Raw genomic sequence first — 12960 nt, 5'->3', positions numbered from 1 at the left:
TAGATTTTAAGGCTGAGGGTTCCTGTAGGGCCCATATATTCATTAGCACAGCCAAGGCCTGGGGGGGCAGTTTCTAGTTTCAGCTCCAACACTTCCTGTGTGCCAAAGCTGCTTCAGCCTCCTTTTTTAAAAAACAAACAAAAAAACTTTTAGTCATAGAAATGTTCAAATATATACAAAAGTAGAGAAAATATGATAAAACCCCATGTACTCATCACCCAGATTCAACAATCATCATTTGGCTAATCTTGTTTCATCTATTAATATATAGCCTCAAGGACCGTTCCCAACCCCACCATTATTATTATTTTTTTAAAGACAGGGTCTTGCTCTGTCATCCCAGATAGAGTGCAGTGGCGTCATCATAGCTCACTGCAACCTCAAACTCCTGGCCTCAAGCCATCCTCCTGCCTTGGCCTCCCAAAGTGCTAGGATTACAGGTATTAGCCACCATGCCTAGCCCAACATTATTTTTAATTAAAAATTTTATTGAGAAAGTTGTAGATTCATATGCAGTTGTAAGAAATAATGCAGAGAGATCCCTTGTATACTTTCCCCAGTTTTCTTAATGGTAACATTTTGCAAAACTATACTATACTATTACAACCAGGATATTGAAATTTGTGCAATCCACTAATCTTATTTACATTTCCCAATTTTGTACTCATTTGTGTGTGTTAAAAATTACATGATTTTATCACCTGTGTAAATTCATGTATCCATCATCACAGTTAAGAAAATGAACAGATCCAATACCAAAGGGGCCCCAGTGTCACCCTTTTATGACCACACCCACCACTGTCCCACCACCTCTTCCACTTAATCTCTAACATCTGGCAAGCACTAACTCTGTCTTCTAAGTTTTTGCCATTTCTAAAATGTTATATGAATGGAACCATACAACCTGTAACTTCTTGGGATAGGCTTTTTTTGCTCAGCATAATTACCTAGCAATTCTTACCAGTTGTTGCATATATCAATAGTTTGTCCCTTTTTTGGCCCGGCATGGTGGCTCACGTCTGTAATCCTAGCACTCTGGAAGGCCGAGGCGGGCAGATCGTTTGAGCTCAGGAGTTCAAGACCAGCCTGAGCAAGAGCGAGACCCCGTCTCTACTAAAAAAAAATAGAAAGAAATTAGCTGGACAACTAAAAATACATACATATAAAAATTAGCCGGGCATGGTGGCACATGCCTGTAGTCCCAGCTCTTCGGGAGGCTGAGGCAGTAGATTGCTTGAGCCCTCGAGTTTGAGGCTGTGAGCTAGGGTGACGCCATGGCACTCTATCCTGGGCAACAGAGTGAGACTCTGTCTCAAAAAAAAAAAAAAAGTTTGTCCCTTTTTAATGCTGAGTAGTGGTCTATGGTGGGTAGTAGTCTATGAATCTACCACAGTTTAACCCTTTACCTGTTGAAGGTCATTTGGGTTGTTTCCAGCTTTTGACTATTATGAATAAAGCTGCTATGAACATTTGTCTACAGGTTTTTAAATGCCCATGACATGGAATTTAGAGCCCACATTCTGGGGACCAGGAGTGCTCACTGTGTCATTATTTCTAAGGGCTTTTCAGTGGACAGAATTAGGATAGAGATACTTTTAAATTTGAGGTAAAATATACCGTGAATTCATATAGATACTTCCTATCCCAATTCAAGACTATAGGGGTTTTACATAATATCATAGATTTTACATCTGCATCTCCTACATCTCTTATGCCAAAATTCCAGTTCTGACAACATCAGTGAGGATATCTGCTTTATCTTACACATTCTCACCTATTCCCAGCCAGACTACTAAGAACAAAATAAGATTTTTTGGTAGTTTTTCTTTTTTTAAAAAAGGCTGTTATTTTTTGTCCTTAGGGTAGATCTCAGAGATGCACAAATTACTGTTTTAAAGTCACTTCGGAAGTTACCTTCTGTGTAGTTATGTCACTAACTAGATCTACATTTAGGTTCATTTGTTTCATTTGTCTTTCAACTTTTAGAGATTGATTTTTAAAACCAATTTTTTTCATGTAACCATGTAAAATATATACATTTCCCAAGTCAAATATACAAAATGAAGTATATTCAGAGCCACTTTTCCCTTCAATCTATTCTGTCCTTTCCCATATGTCACCATTTAAAATTTTTCAATAATCTACACTTCTACTTTTAAAAAATATTCATATTTGGCTGAGTGCAGTGCCTCAAGCCTGTAATCCCAGCTATTTGGGAGGTGAAAGTGAGAGGATTCCTTAAGGCCAGGAGTTCCAGACCAGCCTGGGCAACAGAGGGAGAGCCCCTCTCCACAAAAGTAAAAAAAAGTAGTGGGGCTCTAGTCTCAGCTACTCCAGAGGCTGAGGCAGGAGAATGCTTGAGTTGGAGGCTGCAGTAAGCTATGATCATGCCACTGCATTCCAGCCTGGCATGACAGAGTGAGACCCTGTCTCTTAAAAAAAAAAAAATACATTTGTGCCTCCCTATTTCCTTTCACAATTCAACAGTAAAGATAATGGACATATTTTCTTATTCATTTTTTTTTTTTTTTTTTGAGACAGAGTCTCGCTTTATTGCCTGGGCTAGAGTGAGTGCCGTGGCGTCAGCCTCGCTCACAGCAACCTCAAACTCCCGGGCTTAAGCGATCCTACTGCCTCAGCCTCCTGAGTAGCTGGGACTACAGGCATGTGCCACCATGCCCAGCTAATTTTTTCTATATATACTTTTAGTTGTCCAGATAATTTATTTCTATTTTTAGTAGAGACAGGGTCTCGCTCAGGCTGGTCTCGAACTCCTGACCTCAAGCGATCCACCTGCCTTGGCCTCCCAGAGGGCTAGGATTACAGGCGTGAGCCACCTCGCCCGGCCCATATTTTCTTATTCTTGACTTTAGCAGGAAAGCTTCTAATGTTTCACCATTAAGATTGTGGATGGAAAAAATCCAAACTCTGAAAACTTGAAAGAGGTTTATTCTGAGCCAAATTTGAGGATCGTGGCCCGGAGCCACTCCCAAGAAACCTTGAGCAAGTGGACTCACTGTGCTTGGGTTACAGTTTGGTTTTATACATTTCAGGGAGACAGAGTTTACAGGTAAAGTCATAAATCAGTATGTGGGAGGCATACATTGCTTTGGCCCAAAAAGGTGGGACATCTCAAAAGGGGGGGGGGGACTTACAGGCTATAGCTGGGTTTAAAGATTCCTTGGCTGACAATTGGCTGAGAGAGTTAAGCTTTATCTAAAAGACCAGAAAAGAAATGCCTAATTTAAGATAAAGGTGTGAGCACTCTGATAGGTCCAGACAGGAGGATCTTTCAAGTTAAGGTAAGGATCTGCTAGGATGCTTGAGTTAAGATGAGGGGCTTTCTATGTTTTAGGTGCTGCTAATGCTTATACGCGATTCAGGTTGGGAAGTAAACCACTCTATATTTGGTTAACAAAACCTTGCCTAGTGAGATTTTACCATTTGTGAGCATTACTCATCAGGCCCCCTTGGAGGAAGGAATTTTGAGCAAAAGATCAGAGTTCAGTTCTCAAGATCTTCCTTTAAAACCTTTTTTGTAAAACAAAGGCTATGCTATTCCTTCTATTTGATCATCAACAGTATTTCCTGGAACAATAAAACAAAGGGTGTGAAAACTCTTAAATTGAAAAGTGGTACACAAACATGTCTGTTGACTGAGCATCAGTCCATTCTGGGAGAGCCTCAAGATTTCTGAATCCAACTCATTACCTGTTGCATGAGAATAAATGGAAGCTCAATAGAACTGAGGGACGTGCCCCAAGTTAACCTAGGGAGCTGGTGGAAGCTCCAGTCTCCTGTTCCGCAGTCCAGGGGTCTTCGGCTACCTGGAGAAGGTTGGGGCCCAGAATAAATATAGTGACATTAAAAAAAAAACTGTACCGAGAATACACATATCTATTTTTATACGGATTAATATTTTCGGGAACTCTCGAAGGGAAAAATAAGTCACAAAAGGCCGCAAGACTGCATGAGTCCCAGGAGGGAGCCCAGGGCTGGGTCTGCGAGCCCCGCCCCCACCAGGGAAGCTCTGGGCTGAGTTCCGAGGCAACTGAACACCCGGAAATGCCGTGGAGGCCCCGAGGGGGGTGGTCTAGACGCGGAAACATTGGACCGTTAAGTTAAAGCTGCCCCATTTGGCGTCCCAGGAGAGAAGACTGACCCACTCGGCACCCCAGCACAAGCCGACCGAAGATCCGCCGAGCAGGTACACTACATCAGAACTTTCAAAGGAATTGGCCCTGATGAGGACCCGTAGGGCTTCGACGAGCTTCAGCTCTAAAATACCTCGGCCTAGGGGCGGTGCCAAGGTTGTGCAGGCGGAAGCCCGCCGGGAAGCTGGGGGCGGAGCAAAGGAAATGATGCTGTAGGAGCACCAATAGGGTGGGGCGGAGGGGTGTTGTCTCCGCCCCGGCAGCGGTGCTTGGGAGGGCGGGAGAGAGGGGGTGGCGACGCGGTGCCTGGTGGCCCTAACTTAGCCTGCCTGCGACCCTGCGACCCTGCACCCCCTCGGCAACTCTAAAGATGATTAGCTCTGGGGGGTCAGAGCTGGAGTCGGTGGAAGGGGAGGAGGCCGTGGCTGTCCCGGGGCCACCCCCAGAACCCCGAGCCCAGGAACCCCGAGCCCCAGTGCCTGAGCCCGGCCTGGACCTGAGCCTGAGCCCTCAGCCCGAGAGCCCCGAGCCACGAAACTGCAGCCCCGGACGACGGAAGGGGCGGGCGGAGAGGCGGGGAGGGACTCGGAAGGGGAGGCAGGTGAGCGGGGGAAGGCCTGGCACCCATCCTGTTGACGACCCCGCGCCCACCTCTTCACGGCCCTGCTCTCTGCTCCCAGGTCCGTTTCCGCCTGGCGCCGCCTTCCCCAGTACGGTCCGAGCCGCTGCTGCCAGGCGCTGCACCGAGCGACAAGCCCGCGGCGCCGCGGGAGCTGGAGGTGCCCGCGCTGCAGAGCAGTCTGGCCTTGAGCCTGGAGCTGCAGGCCGCGCGGGCCGCAGCAGGGAGCCAGTTTGATGCCGCGAAGGCCGTGGAGGAACAGCTGAGAAAGTCCTTCCAGATCCGCTGCGGCCTGGAGGAGAGCGTGTCGGAGGGTGAGGGGGGGCAGGCGATCGGCGGAGGGCGGGAGTGGGGGTGAGGGACCCCGCTCACCTCCACCCCCCCTGTTGTCTCAGGGCTGAACGTACCGCGCTCCAAGCGGCTCTTCCGGGACCTGGTGAGCCTGCAGGTACCGGAGGAACAGGTTCTGAACGCTGCACTGAGGGAGAAATTGGCTCTTCTGCCGCCGCAGGCCCGAGCCCCGCCCCCAAAGGTGAAGGGACCAGGGCGTGGGGCTTCCTCTCTATACTCCTCCCCTCCCCCGTCGTGGATTCTTCTTCCCAGAGTGTAACGTGGCTTTGGGCCCCAACTCCAACAGGAGCCATCTGGGCCAGGGCCGGACATGACCATCCTGTGTGACCCAGAAACACTATTTTATGAATCTCCACACTTGACCCTGGATGGTCTGCCCCCTCTCCGGCTTCAACTCCGGCCCCGGCCTTCAGAGGACACCTTCCTCATGCATCGGACACTGAGGCGATGGGAAGCTTAGACCTCAAAGCTCCCTGGATGACGAGTTCATATTTTTGTGTTAAAACTATTTTTCAGAATAAAGTGGTTTTGCTAACAAATGGGACTCTTCTTGGAGCCCTAAGGTGGGGCTAAAACCCCTCCGGGGGTTTGTCCAGTAGCCTCAGGTTGGAAGCTGCCTGGAAGTAGAGTTTTTGGGCTTTTTAGGAACTTGGTAGAGTCATAGCAAGTGGAAAACACTGTCCAAGTCACAGGTTAGATACCCCTCCTCCCCTCACCACCTTCCCTGCCTTTCCCCAACTTCAGTCACAGCCACCACGTTTTTGATGACACTTGTCCCTTCGCACCACTTATTTCTGATCATTTAAAAGGGTGGCCTTCCCTGAATACCTGTCTCAATTAGCCTGCAAGGCAGCTGCCAGCACTGAGTCAGTGAAAATTATCTTTCTTTTTACCTTGAAGGGCTTTGCCCATCTTGTTTATGCCTGACCCAAGAGTGTTCAGTATTTGTTGAACAAATGTTCAAAGCTCCAGTAACACTTGATGAGCCACTGAAGAGTCTTCATGTTAACTGCCTATACATCTGATTCCACAGCACAAAAAAGGTTGTTGGTGGGTTTAAGCAGGTAGGTGACTCTGGTCCAAAGTACTTTTTTCTACCTCCACTCCAACTCCACTGTTATCTCTTCCAAAATTAGCCTTCTGCCCAAAGCTCCCACACACAAAATTTGTCAACAGGGTTTTTGGAGGAAAGAAGATGGGACTCTTCTTGCAAGTTCCACATCAAAAGTTGCATTACACCCCTTTTCCTGACTAGGGATCTGTGTACTTGTGTGTAGATTTGACTAGCAGTCAACAATCCTGAACACTGAAAAACCTGTCTTCCTTGAGACTCTAGTATGGGCAGAGAGGAAGCCCAGGTTCTATGGGGAGGCACCATCCCTTCCCGACCAGCTAGAAAGTATCAGACACAGGTGTTGGGGCCACTGCCCTAGACATCAAGTTTATTGTGCTGTTCTCACATTCAAAACCCAACCCCTTCTCCTATTGGGGGACAGCAGAGGGAAGGATTTTCACAGTACCTGTGTGCCTCCCTGCCAAGCTTCCCCCTCTAACCCTCAGTCCATCTATCCGTGGTCCACTGAAATGCAGCTAGGGACAAGGGCCAAGGAGAAATGGGAATCTCTCTCCTTGGGAGAACAGGAGGAAAGGGCTAGAGAATTTGACACCTCCCACCTCCCATGCCCTAGGAGAACAGAGGTCAGCAAACAGTCCATGCCATCCAGCCCAGCAGACTAGGGGCGGGAAGGATGATGATGATGATGATGATGGTGGTAACTCCAGCACAGCTGGGCTTGCTGCTTAGGTGCCAGAAGTGTAGGGGAGGCTGGGGCAGCAAAATAAGAAAAGCTTTCTCTGCAGATCCAAGAAAGGAAACTATTTTTGGAGTCAGAAAGGAAAGACCTTAGAATACTTTCCTCTTCCCCCAGGTCCTTAGGAGCAGTGAGGACAGCCTCTTCACACTTTCTGTTCAGGAGGCCACTTAGTGGCTGGGGGAACGGGCCTTGTGGAACAGGTACACAGGACGCTGGAAGCCTGAGAGGAGAGTGTGCAATCAGAAGGGCTGGCAGGACCTCAGGACTCCCCACAGGGTCTGTACCCTCTCAGCCAAGACCGCCTCCCCCAACAAAATAAGCCAGCCTTACCTTTAGAAGTGTTGTGGGGTGTGGCCACAAGCTCATAGCTAGAGAAGCCCACCTCTGGGGACGTCAGGTAGGAACTGAATTGCTCTGGCTTCAGCTTGATTCGATAGTAGTTCTTGTAGATTGTTTCCTAGGGAGAAAGACAGGGGACCACTTCAGCTTGCTGCCTCCTCCCCTGGCCAAGGGTGATGCCCCCCCTGGGGGGCCTTTTCAGCTTGTTCAGGAAGTCCTTTTTCTGCTTCCTTGAGGCATTTCTTGCCTCCACCAAAGGAACAATCATTCCCCATTTCCACTGAAACCCAACTCACCGTAAGAGTCTTTCTCTTGCCATAGGATGACCAGGGTTGGGGCTCCAGGACCAGGATACCCCCAGGACGTAGGTGCCGGTAGATCCGGCGAAACATGCGCTTCAGCCCCTCATCTCCCCAGTTCAGATGCACCCACTTGGTGAGGCTGAGGCAGAGCACCACATCATACTCTGGCGTTTGTGCTTCCACCAGCTCATCTCGATCCAGCACATAGTTACCCTGAGGGGAAGAATTGGGGGAGGTCAACAGAAGGATTACAAGAACCACAGCCCCCATATAACCCCCTCTGCAGCCTCAGAGACAAAGTCCTGCAGCCTCACTTTAGCTTGTGGTCACATTCTTCTCAGACTGACTCCCAAATGGTGCCCTCTGAGTCTCACTTTCTCTCTACTCTCTCTTGCCTCTCTGCTTCCTACTGATGGTAAACCAAACAAGCATAAAAAAAGGAGCCTGGGTAATTTTAAATGGGGCAAATTATCCATCCATGAAGTCATCCAAGCTGGGGTCAAATTACAGTGGGAGATGCCAGAGTTCTCCCAAGACCCTATCCTATGCTTATTCCCACCCACAAATATTAAGCAGAGTGACAATGTTATGCAAGAGTACCCAGGTTTCAAAGAGAGACCCGTGGTTCCCTCCCTGTAGTTGGGGCTGGCAAAATTTCAGGCTTATTTTTTCCTTTCTGTGAGAGAAATGAAGAGCCACATCCCTTAGGAAACCTTTTCTAGATGATAAGCTCATCACCACCCACTGGAAAGTCCATTCTTCAGGCTCAACCCAAATACACCACCAAATATTCTGGCCGACGGCCTGATGAGTATTCTGTGGGGAGCTATGGGCTGTCAGGGGACAGACACTTTGCCAGGCACAGTACCCTCCCCTCTCTGCAGAGGAGTCTCTGACTCTTCCCCCTCCCACTATCTAGGGTTAACGTGGAGATGATCTAAAGCCAAGCCACTGGACTCCTGACCACTGACACTCTTCAACGAATTCTGTCTAGGGAAACAAAAGCAGCTGATGTAAACAAGGTGCCTGTTAAAGGAAAACAACTGTAAATATCAGTCTACCACTACCCTAATCTCCACCCCCCACCAGACATTACATGTATGACACCCATCTCTCATGGTCTGTTAAGAAATTTGAGGACAAGTTTCTACCTGGACCGAATTCCCTAGTGAGCAGCAGCAGCCTTCAAGGGAAGGTGGATCGGTCTGGATTACAGTCCAGGCTGGGAGCAGGGTAAAAAGAGTCACCCTCTATCTTGGGGAAAAGATCCTTGCAGTCATGAGGAAGGTCCTCAGGGGTTAAAGCCCCACACCTTTCCAGGTTATCAGAGGAGAAAGACATCCAGCAGAGGCTCTCACTCACCAATCCATACCCTTCTCTTGAGGATCTGGTTCTCCTAGCAAGGAATGAATGCACAAAACCCCCTCTGGGTCATGTCTTTCCCCTGCCACATTCCCATTTAATCTCCTCTTCATAGCTGGCCCCTATTCCAAGAGCCTCTGGACCCTCTTACCGTGACGAAGACAACATTGTTGGGGAAGACTGATGTGTCCGCTCCATCCAAGGGCACTTGGGGTGCAGCGATGGGACCCCGGCTGGCTGTCAGTGAGGCTGGAAAGCAGCTCCTCTTTCGAACAGTGGTGGTCCCTTCCTCACCATCTGCTCCTGGGTCCCCCTCAGAAGGCTGAGGTGGGAGACGCAGCTCCTCGGACAGGTAGTGTCGGATGTTTTGGCGGGCCGAATGGATGAGCCTTGCATCAATATCCAGGCCCACCATGCGGGACGGGCCCCACTTGCAGGCAATGCTCAGGGTGAGGTGGCCCACATTGCAGCCCAGATCTAGGACGTCCCGGCCCCGAAACCACTCAGGCTTCAACACCCGAAGGCGCCCATCCTCACAGGAAGGATTGCGGTACCCATAGTACTTGCAATAATTCCCATACTGGAACTTGCGCTGTTGCTTTTTGAAGCCTGCTGCAGGTAGGGGGTGGTGGTGGCGGCCTCCCCCACTCCCTCGGCCCTTTTCCTTGGAACCCTGGCCTCCACCCCGAGCCCCTGCCTCCGACTTGCTGGAAGTCCTGCGACGTTTTCGATGTCGTGAGGAGGAAGACGGGGGTGCAGAGGTAACTGAGGCAGCTGGAGGGGCTGAGAGGGAGCCTGAGGGACCCTGCAGGGCAGATGGAAGGGGAGAGACGACTTCATCCCTGCAGTTGATGGCTGTGTTGAGTTCATAGGGTTGGGGCGCATCCCGGTTCTGGCCCCTATGCCGCTGCTGCTGTGTGGTGCCCTCCCCGTGGAGTGAGGGAGTGAGGGGGGCTGTGGGCAGCACAGAGTGGCTATCATTCCCTCCAGTTGCCTGCTGCTGCTGGTGGTGCTGTCCCCGGTGTCTATGCCGCTTCCGACCAGTCTTGAGTGGTGAAGCAAGAACTACTTGGGCCTCATCAGTGCAAGTATTGAGACTGAGCGGGTCAGTAATATCTTTGGGGATGAGGATCTCCACTGGGTCTCGCCCTTTGGCCGGAAGGGGGGATGACTTAGGGGTCTCCGCATTGAGTGCTCGGCTTACTTCCTCATCCAGGAGACTATTCAGGTTCAGTGGATCAAAGATATTGCCCCCCAGGAGGAAATTGGAGGGCAATACAGAGTCACAGTCCGAATTAACCCGCCTGCGCCTCTTGAAGGCCGGATGTTTGAAACCTCCACCACCTCCTCCCACATTACAGCTATTTCTCCTTTTGCCTCCACCCCCACCAGGGGGCCGGTGGGGCTGATAGCCATTACGGGGTCGAGGAGGGGCAGGGGGGCCCAGTTCTGTCCCGCCCCCTCCTCGTCGCTCCTCCCCCACGTCCGGGGGAGCGGCTCGCCCATGGGGATCCGACAAACGGGCCTCCCCGTGCGACTGCGCCTGGGGGCCGCCCCCTCGGTGCTGCTGCGCCGGGCCGCCCCGAGGGGTGGATGCGGCCCTGGGGCTCTCCCTGCCAACCCCAGAAGCCGGGGCCCCCGCCGAGTGTGCGCGAGGGCCCGGCCCACGCTCCGTCCCGCCGCGGAGCTCCCCGGAGGCGGCCTCTCGGTGCGGTGGCACCGAGGGGCCGCCCCCTCCGCCCGACTGGTCTTTGAGCGGCGGCGGTGGGGCCGGCACCAGAAACGGCTCCTTCTCCGCCGCCATCTCGATCATTTCCTCCCCTTATTCCGTCCCTGTCGAGGGTAACCAGGGGATCAGGGGGTTGAACCCCCTCTTCCTTGACCCCGCTCCCTTCCCCCCTTTCCCGAGTGCGCGCGCAGCTCTGCTCTTCTCGTCTAGTCTCGCGCCCAACCGCCTGCCCCCCCCCAATGCGCGCCCCACTCGCCCGCGAGACCAAAACAAGATGCCCGCGAGACCCGAACTCGAGAAATCAACCGCGCGTGCGCCGGCCCCTTTCTCCTCTACCACTATCCCTTCGCCGCGAGCGCGCACTGCTGGAGCGCGTTCCTCTCGCCCCGAAGCCACGCATGCGCACTCCGCCACCGCCCTGGTTGCGCGCGCATCGGAGTACGAACCAACTTAACGGCTCCGGGAGTTTAAATATAGCCCCCCCTTAGCCCCCCCCCCCAAAAGCCCACCACCCCAAACTGACACCCTACTTTCCTTCGCAGCTATGTCCGGCCCTACTGATATCCTTTTTGTCTCTGCCGCGCGATCCCACCCACCGTAGGCGGGGGACAGGAGCTGGTGTGAAAAGGTCTCCTTGACACCCGACCCTTGTTCCTGAGGAATGAGTCTCAGCGGTCTCCGCCCGGCTCTAAACCCAACAACCTCCCTACCCCGCCTCCTTCCTCCCCCTGGTGGGCAGCGCCTGCGCACACCCTTTTGGGCTTGCGCGGGTAGATGCAGCACGTGCTGGAGAAGACGCCCCGCCCTCCGTCCTAGGGGCGGGGACTGTTACGTCGCTTCCTAAAGTTTGGTATACGCAACGTGCGTCAGCACGATTCAAGGGGCGTGGCTTCCAAACGAAAGAGGTGGGCCTCATGAATTATTCATGAATGGTTGGTTGGTGGGTCGCACACCTCCCCCCTCCCTTTGCCCACCTACTTAGAAGGGCTTCTGTGGGAGCGGAGGGGAGAACCTCAAAGTAGAGGAGCGCAAGGAGCGAAGCGTACTGACCGTCTTCCTACGAACGGTTCTCAGCAAAATACCATAGGTCATTTTAACTCACCCCCCTCGAAAATATTCTTTGCTGAACTGGGATAAAAAGCACTACAACAGCCGATGTTGTCCAACTTCCTCTTCCCCCGAAATGGCTGAGTTGTTCTCTCGCTCCTCCGCCTTCCCCCAATCGCAATCACCTGGGGACACCACGCCTTCCTCTCCGCCTCCACACCCACGGCCCCGACACCAACGCCCCCGGCCACCCCCCGGCGCCTGCGCACGAGTCCAGCAGCCCGCGGGCTCGCCTGCTGCCCCAACCGCCACTCGCTGGCAGGCCTTCCCGAACGCACGCCGTGGCTTCGCGCCGCTTTATATATAAGCGAGTGTGGGCGGGGAAGAGGATTCGGTCCCCCCTGCCTTGGGGCCCCCTGCCTGGACCAATGGGGAAGAAGCGATTCCACGCCGCCTTCCCAGGGTGAAGGGTGGCCTGGTTTCACTGCCAACGGAGTGTTTGGCTGAGCAGAGGGCGGTAGAGGCGAGAGTGGGGTTCAGGATAGTCGCAAATAATATATTAAAATAAGAGGGTGAAGGAGACTAGAAGAAGGAAAAAGAGGAATCAGGAAGCGAAAAGAGGAAGGAAAAGGCAGTATGGGACAGAAAGAAAAGTTAGTAAAAGAAAGATGTGCTTTAGGAATAATCAGGCGCTCCGGCCGCCGCCTAAAAAAAGTGAAATCCACGAGGATTGTGGGATTTGTAGTTTTACTGGGGCATTAGGTTGGAAGATGGCGGTAATACTGCAGCTGCGCAAACGCAGAAGTGTCTTTCAGCTGCGCATGCGTATCAGCCGCGGGAGCACGCGGCTGGGGGGAGGAGCTTGTGCGCTTACTCGCGCCTTCGTTTGATGGCGGGAAAAGTGAGTCGAAGTTTGAAGGGGTTGCGAAGTCGTTGCGGTAACTCACTCCGCCCCTCTCTTGTAGATCCCCCTTGCTCCGAAAGGTAGCTGGCTTTTCTCTGGTTGCAGATGAAGGTGCTAGGCGGGGCCAATCCTGGTACCTGTTGCCTGAGGAGAAGCTCTCTCTTCAGGGTGACAGCCAGCTCCCTACCCCTTCTCCTCAGAATCCCCAACCTCCAACTCACCCCCAACAAGCAAACAAAAATAACTCACTTTCGTGGCGGGCAATGACGATGTGAGCGAGAATGAGGATTCTCTTGCCTCAGCGGGAGCGGGGGGCTGAGGGGAAATTCTCTCAGGGTG

The 12960-nt window shown here is 52.1% G+C and overlaps 2 protein-coding genes and 1 long non-coding RNA gene across 6 annotated transcripts; 1 reads left to right on the top strand and 2 right to left on the bottom strand.

The window, feature by feature from the left end:
* Positions 1 to 3076: 3076 nt before the first annotated feature.
* On the bottom strand, positions 3077 to 5289 carry LOC123631627. Of its 2 annotated transcripts, none has more exons than XR_006733199.1 (3): positions 5181 to 5289; positions 4163 to 5065; positions 3077 to 3827 (listed from the first exon to the last, which is right to left on the bottom strand). It is a non-coding gene; the product is annotated as an uncharacterized LOC123631627 (long non-coding RNA). The 2 variants fall into 2 exon arrangements; XR_006733200.1 differs by having other exon boundaries at positions 4806 to 5065.
* PPP1R35 (protein phosphatase 1 regulatory subunit 35) lies at positions 4412 to 5663 on the top strand. Its single transcript, XM_045541434.1, has 4 exons — positions 4412 to 4755; positions 4835 to 5087; positions 5169 to 5305; positions 5411 to 5663. The coding sequence occupies exons 1-4, from the start codon at positions 4525 to 4527 to the stop codon at positions 5582 to 5584; spliced, it is 795 nt and encodes a 264-aa protein (XP_045397390.1). The 5' UTR covers positions 4412 to 4524; the 3' UTR covers positions 5585 to 5663.
* An 876-nt stretch (positions 5664 to 6539) lies between these two features.
* MEPCE (methylphosphate capping enzyme) lies at positions 6540 to 11877 on the bottom strand. Of its 3 annotated transcripts, none has more exons than XM_045541430.1 (5): positions 11773 to 11877; positions 9093 to 9746; positions 7574 to 7792; positions 7269 to 7395; positions 6540 to 7158 (listed from the first exon to the last, which is right to left on the bottom strand). In XM_045541430.1, exons 2-5 carry the CDS (start codon positions 9354 to 9356, stop codon positions 7106 to 7108), a joined length of 663 nt encoding a protein of 220 aa, XP_045397386.1. In that variant the 5' UTR covers positions 9357 to 9746; positions 11773 to 11877; the 3' UTR covers positions 6540 to 7105. The 3 variants fall into 3 exon arrangements, with proteins under 3 accessions (XP_045397386.1, XP_045397385.1, XP_045397384.1); XM_045541429.1 differs by lacking the exon at positions 11773 to 11877 and adding an exon at positions 11267 to 11766; XM_045541428.1 differs by lacking the exon at positions 11773 to 11877 and having other exon boundaries at positions 9093 to 11766.
* Positions 11878 to 12960: the final 1083 nt, after the last annotated feature.

Source organism: Lemur catta, chromosome 2, assembly GCF_020740605.2.
Source record: "Lemur catta isolate mLemCat1 chromosome 2, mLemCat1.pri, whole genome shotgun sequence".
NCBI lineage: Eukaryota > Metazoa > Chordata > Mammalia > Primates > Lemuridae > Lemur > Lemur catta.
The sequence above is the reverse complement of the archived record's forward strand: the minus strand, read 5'-3'. Positions and strand labels throughout refer to the sequence as shown.